Source organism: Lonchura striata, chromosome 4 (assembly GCF_050655825.1).
Source record: "Lonchura striata isolate lonStrDom1 chromosome 4, ASM5065582v1, whole genome shotgun sequence".
Lineage (NCBI taxonomy): Eukaryota > Metazoa > Chordata > Aves > Passeriformes > Estrildidae > Lonchura > Lonchura striata.
This window is the reverse complement of record NC_140706.1, coordinates 20,501,304-20,508,491: the sequence shown is the minus strand read 5'-3', so window position 1 is coordinate 20,508,491 and position 7,188 is coordinate 20,501,304. Positions and strand designations below refer to the sequence as shown.

At 34.2% G+C, this 7,188-nt stretch overlaps 1 protein-coding gene across 8 annotated transcripts in view; it reads right to left on the bottom strand.

Moving 5' to 3' along the window:
• Window positions 1–337: 337 nt before the first annotated feature.
• The window catches only part of PCDH7 (protocadherin 7), a 263,099-nt gene continuing 256,248 nt past the window's right edge, over window positions 338–7,188 (bottom strand). For 7 of the 8 annotated variants that reach the window (XM_031504566.3, XM_085577769.1, XM_085577770.1 and 4 more), the window contains one exon: window positions 338–4,648. In XM_031504566.3, the coding sequence (XP_031360426.2) occupies window positions 4,269–4,648 (380 nt within the window). In that variant the 3' untranslated portion in view covers window positions 338–4,268. The remainder of the gene's footprint in view (window positions 4,649–7,188) is intronic. The other variant, XM_077782795.2, reaches the window with a different exon arrangement.

Here is a 7,188-nt window from a genome sequence, read left to right as displayed (position 1 = left end):
AAAGGCTTATTATTCCATTTAATAAGAAGGATTTGAACACATTTTAAAAATAAGCCCTCTTGAACAGTAATCAGAAACAACTGTTCAGGTTACAAGTACTCTCTTTCTGCTGTGAAAATAGCTGTGTGCTGTCCTGGGTGACAGTAACCTTGCCTCTATCAAATTTCACTCTGCAGAGAGGTAAAACCTCAGCTACCTCTGCAGCTGAATCTGAGGCCAGTTACTAAGCAGTGTCAACTTTGTTATTCAAAATACCATTAAATATTGAAACTAGCATGTGATTTAATCTATTAAAATTGGAATAGACTGTCCAAGAAAGTAAACTGGCAAATGGGAAACCAGTTGAACATGTTATATTTTAATTTGCAGAGACAAAAATGACAAGCAATTTATTTACATAAAACTGTACAAAAGCAAATTAAATTATGTAAATATTTCATAAATAGAGGTGGACTAGCGTTTAATACATTTTGCCATGTTTAGCATAGTTGCGTGCATAGTGACTCATAATAAACAATGATAAATTGTTCTCTGCTTCACTATCAACATCCAAGTTGCAGAACAATAGTCAATGATTATTATTACAAACAGATCGTACCACACTGAATGCAAGTGCTTTAAAATTTAGGAAAAGTTGTCTGAAAGCATACCCCAGGTAGCTGGTGAATGTTGTCTTCCTAGTGCTTACGTTTTTCAGTCAGTAATACAAGATAACTGATGGGATTTCATTTCTATTGCTTTTTAATCTACTTTTCTTAAAGAAACTGTATATTTATCACAAAAGAAACAGAAAGAAAAATATTTAATTGTTCAACTTTCTTACAAGTGTTTGGTGATAGCTGGATTTATGGCAAGATCTTTATCTGTATTCATGATTTTTCTGCTTGACAACTTCTAGGGTAGCCTTTCAGCCAATCATTTCAATCACATTTATGTTTTTCCCCCACATAAAAATAATGTTTAACTTTTTTTCCTGAAACTCAGGCAGCAGGCCAGTCAGAAACCATATTCAATAAACATAGTGGGTCTGAGATCTGGAATAAGTCTTAGATTTTAGACCAAAGCTATTGAACTTCCTAATACATATAAAGTTATATATCAACGCATCAATCTATAAAGGTGCCCTAATGTAAAATACATGCAAATCTCATTTGAGTTTCCCATGGAAGGAAAGAAAAGGATGTTTTTTATACTGTACAAATAAAATGTGATGAAGGCTAAAAGCTATTAAAAAAATTTTCAATTTTCTTGGCAACATGAACTGGTGACACCTTGCTAAATAACTATCATATAGACTGATCATACTTTTCCAGGCAGCAGAATTAAAAACAAATTAAAACAGCCCCAAACCCCACACAAACAGTAATTAAAAAAATCCTCAAGACCTACTTAAACCACAGCCTTGTGTTAATAATAATTAAGACTGGTCCATTAACTGAGTTTGGCAAAAGGCTTGTTTTTAAATATATTATTTATAATTTCTCAGAAAATAAACACAGGTAAATATACAGGTTCAAAAAAGTTGGGAATAGCCCCTTACCCCTCAGTGTTCAAACCCAACTACCACTTTACCATAATAATAGGTATAAAAGGCACAGTTGCATATTTTGCATTCACCCTAATTATTTTTTATAGCATTATTTGTTTATTTTTTATACAAAAGCACTCTATTTATGGAGTGGCACCAGATTTAACCTATTTCAAATAAAGAGGAAAAATACAAACACAAAATATATTTGTATGTCATGCCAGGTCAGAAGAGTAATCAGCATATTAATAGTGGCTAGTTCCACAAGAGTTACTGTGAATACTTACAGTAGATAGATTTTAAAAAAATTCTTTCACACATTTTAGATCTAAGGAGATGCACACAAGAAAATTATTTCATGACTGTCTTATGTGGTGCAAAAATTGGTGAGTGACTGCTGATCCATTTAATCTGAAGGTCTATTATAACCTGTATTATTAGCCTTGTAGAAAAAGTGTCTAAGAATATATGGAACCCAGCTACCTAATTTATTTTCTTGTGTGTAATATTAAATAAAATCTTATTAAAGGAAGTTCTGTAGAACATTTTTGTTATGCAATTGTGTATTCTGTTGAAACGTGCAAGAAAAATGTGTTTACATTACATAAGCATTTTAGAAGCATTTTTAAACAGGTACTTACAGATTTTACAAAGCAGTAACTGCTATACTCAGTCTCATAACAAAGTACTAGCTTGCATCTCCCCGTATTACTTAAATAATTAAACATAAAAATGTTCAATCGTTAATAATCTTTGATTTTAATATTTTCTTTCTAAAATATGCCCATTCATCATAACTGCTATACACAAACTAATGTTACTTGAAGAAAGTAAACTTTAGAGAGGAGAATGAAAAGGCCAACCCACTATATGGAGAAGTGAATTCAAAAGATAAATGTGATGAGTTGTTTTGATTTACCAACCTCTACCTTAGAGTGTTTAAGGTTATTTCTATGCATTTCTTCAAAGCAAGAAACTACCCAAAGCTACATTATGACTACAGTTACTAGAGAGCCATCTAGCCATGCCTTCACGCCAGTTAACAGCCAGGGATCTGAATGCTTTCTCCGTCCTTGAGCTGTCCTTGCTGTGTTTGATTGTCACTTTTGTCTGAATGTCTGAGCTCAGTCTGTGATTATTAATACAGCATCAACTACAAAGCAATTGGTTGATGTTCTGCATGTTTTGTTGCTTTTATTGCACAAAACCCTGTTTCATTTCCTCTTCCTTCCAAGAAGCACTCACCATGGTAATTGTTACAGCTCTTGCATATCGTAGCTTGAACTCCTTTTAACTCCTCTTGACCTCCTAGGTATCATACCACTGTTTATCAGACCATTTTTTAATAATGCTAAATGTTCTGAGTCTTGATATCATTTAGTATTGCACTTTTCTTGGTTTTAATGCACTTGGTTTTAAGAAAGCTTTCATTATCATAATCTTTGACATAATTGAAGCAGTTGATAAGCTGCAACACTGATGACCAGACATAGCAACCATGCCTTGCAATCTGAAAAGGAGCTTTTGTATCCAAGTTGTAATGTTCTGTTGTTACTGCATTATCCCATTGTCCACCTTTTTCCCTCCCATCAAGCATTCCCACTAACATGGCCTCTTCTACTACTATTTTTTTTAATTTTGATCTTAAAAATTCCCTGGAACTAGCATATGCAGCATATCATATGCAGCATGTGCTGCAATGTATCATGTCATTACAAAAAAAGCATCAGTTCCTTTGGGCATTCAACTGAACCACACTGGAAAAAAAAAAATTGTCATCTGGGCTTGTGAATTGTGCTGCTGCATAGAATGTAACTGAAGCTGTGTTATGAGTACATGTGGTTTTTTGTGAATACATTTATTTTCTAAGTCAAGCCCCAATACTTAGCAGTTCCCCTGATCCTTTGTGTGATCTTTGGCCTTTTTGTTATTACAATCTTCCCAGCTAAATGTTAGTCTTGCCCAAAATAATGATTTTAACAGCTTATCATTGCTATCCTATGGTATAAGTGTTAGTAATTGTGTTTACATTGAAATAATCATTACAGAGAACGAGAGAAAAAGAGAGAAAGAGACACAGCAAGACACATTTGTTCAATGGATAAAACAGAACCAGAGTCCATGAATCACGGGAAGTATGCCATGTTTTTGACTGCAGTCTCAGGCTGAATGCATTTCTGTTGCTTCCAGCCTCAGATGAGAAGTGAGAATATTAAAGCTGTGGTCTTCACAAAGTGCCTATTAATGATTATTCCTTTATATTTATCCTATATCTTTATGGTTTCTGAAGGATTGTCCCTGATGGGGATCAGCAAAATTCAGATGGTATGTTTTGAATACATTTTCCCTGACCTGTTATCCTCAACAAGCCAGATGACAAACAAACAAAATGAGTGGCTTAATTCATGCTTCTGCAGAAGGGAAACAGTGTGTCGTGTTTTTTTTAATCAAGCTTGCTACTATGGGAGGAATTTGCAACCATAGATCTAGGAAAATAAAAATCAGCGAGGGGGAATTAGACATGCAAGTAACAGCAATGTTTTCTACATTGTACAGTATAGTCAGGCAGACAGTATAATTACACGCCTGCTATGGAGGCAGAAGTGGCAGGCAGATCTTTTGTCTCTTTGGTGGCCCCCTCTTTATTGTTTCACATTTTTTCTTAGAAATGTTGTGATTTTAAGACTTTTGCCCCATTTCTTTTTTATGTTATGAAAGAACTTTGTTGCTGCTTTTTAGCCTACAGGTAAACTTCTCTTCTAGTTAGAGTATTGACAGGAGATGGCTTGTATTCCCCTGTCTGTGTAAGGGGGATATCCTCTGGGTTGCCTTCTTCATTTTTGCTGAAACTAGCTGCGCTGAAGGTCTCATAGGATGAGGTCAACTTTTTGTTAAGGAGGTTTCTGTTGCGGTCACCCATGAGGGAGGCTTCTCCATTGGCCAGCTTTTCCTGACTGCCCCGTTCATCGACAGGCATGAAAGTGGAGAGTTTTGGCTGGCTCTTCTGCTTTCTCTCCGGAGAAGTGCGGACTGGCATCCAGCAGGAGTCTGAGTGGCCATACTCATCACATTCTCGGGTGCACTTCCCTGTTAGGGCTACATCTGGTAGAGGCCGTGAATCTGAAAATAAAAGAGAGTTTGTCATTACAAATTAATATTACAGTGACTCCCATTGAAACTGAGAATCCTTACATGCACAAAAGGTATTTTTAAAGATCTTGGTAGGAATGTGGCAGTAAGTTCCTCAGTAATAATGTTTTCACGTTGCATGTGCCCAGAGGCAACAAGCAGATCTGTACAGTTATTCTCAACCTTAATAATTGAAAAAAACCAAGGCTATTAATCCTTTTCCTGTGCCTGTAAATCAATTTCAGAAGCATTTGGCATTAGGTACTGAATTAATTTTGACATCTGAAAGAGTCAAAGAAGCACTTAATTCCATACTGCCAATTTTCTAGAAATTATTAAAAATACCTTTCCTTGAATTTTTTTGTAGAGAATACTCTGAATTTATGTGGAAGGATCCTGAGACCCTGTACCCTGCAAATACTTACAAATATACTTAATGCCCTGCAAATGATCAGATCTGTTATTGACAGAGGGACTGAATTTTCATATAATGTAACCTTCTGCTTGTATTTCTGAGGATTGGACACTTGAGTTGTTAGTCCACAATATGTTACATAAGTTGTACAATCAGTAATTGCAGAAGCATATAAAACCTCTGCTGTGGGTTTTAAACTTTAGCAATAGCACAAATAAGGCCAGTGCATATGTGCATGGCAGGGCATGGGATGAATCTGAGTGCTGCCTAAATAGAAACATTTTATATTTGACACACTATGCTAGAAGGGGTCCTGTTCCTGTTCACTATGTCTAAGTTTTCTGCACTTGTAAGAGCTTTCACTGAAAACCAGCAAAGTTCCAAGGTCTACAGGATTGACTCCTGCCTGTTTGCAATGCAGTTATATTTAATATTTGTATTTTGATACTTGCATACAACTGAATTTAAAAACTACCTCAAGTATTTTAGGGAATGGGTAAGATTCTTAAACTTTGCTTTTATTCATTTATAGTATACTTTATGGTCTAAAGGAATAACTGAAGCTGCCTACAAAGTAGCAACATTATATTCAAACAAAGTTGACAACATAAACCAAAATGAAATGAATTCTAAAAAATGAATTTTTCAGGTGTGTTTGATATGAATTTTATATGACATGACTTATTTGATGAAATATTTAGGGGTTTTTTAATTTAAAAATCAATTTAAAAGGGAGCAAGGAACTTCAACATGGAAACATAATCAGGTATTCATACGGGCTGTGGCATCTTCCTACCTTCCCACTACAACACCAAAGTTCTTGTGAACAATAATTTTTGCCTGTAATAACATGTGTTATACAAACTTATAAAAACTCCTTCAAAGGCCTGCTCTGACTTCATTCTGTTACTTTTGTTTTGACTATTTTTCTTTGATTTTGGATGATAGAGTACCTTCTCAAATGATGACAATTCCAGCTGTGAATTTTATAAATTGAAAAAAAAAAGACCACTGCTGAAGATAAAAAACCCAAACAAATAAAAAACCAAAACCCCACAACCAAAAATCCTTCACTCTTCCAGAATAAACTACTTTAATTTAAAATATTTAAAACATGTGCTTGCAGAGAAAGCATATTTCATTTCAGCATCTGTGGATTTAATGCTGATAGAATTGCAAAAGCTCTTAAAAGTCAGATTTATCTTCTTCCTGTCCTGATTTTTTTCAAGCATATAAAAATTGTTTTAATAAATAATTTATTGCAGTATTGTAAAGAGTGTGTACACTGTTTGCTACTGATAGGTGTCAACATTTAAAAGAACTTACTGTATGTATTTCATATTTCATATTTCAATGAAATATCACTGACTATAATGAGGAAACAGCCCTGGTGTTTAGATAATTGAGTAACCCTGTAACTAAGATGTGTAAGGGTGGGAAGAGGAAACTAAGTGATTTTTTCTTTTTTAAATTTTTTCCCTGATTTATTTTTAAGGCTTTTTCCCTCAGACACAATTAGCACTTTTTTTTTTTCCAGTGAAGAATGCAATACTATGAAAACTTATCAGCCTATCAGTTTTCAGATGACTGTGTCCTGCAAACATACATAGAATATGAAGATAATTACAGGAAAATCTTCTATTTGTCAGCTAAATCAGCATTATTCTGATTCTCCCTAATGATAAGAAACATAATTAACTACTCAGGTGCCCTCATATGCTTTGATTTTTAAGCAGAATTTTTCATATTTTTACAACAGGGCCAATTCCCTCAAAATTCTATAAATTATTTGAACCAGCACCTTATTTCCAAAAAAAACCCTGGCCATTAAACATTATGCTTGCTTCAGGTATTTTAATTATTATCTGACATAATATTAGCAACTGCTGATCAAAGCAGTTTGACCTTTATTTAAAACATAAGAATATATATTTATTGAAAAGATTTTCCTTTGTTGTCATTTAACTTTGGGGTTTTTTTCCAAATTGAAACAATTAGCATCTCATTATATCTGATGGAGTCATTCTAGGTGAAAAAAATTTTGAGTCAGCAATAAATCAGTTCATAAAAATCCTTCCCATGCTGGTGGTCTTTGAATCATGCACTTGAAAGTACA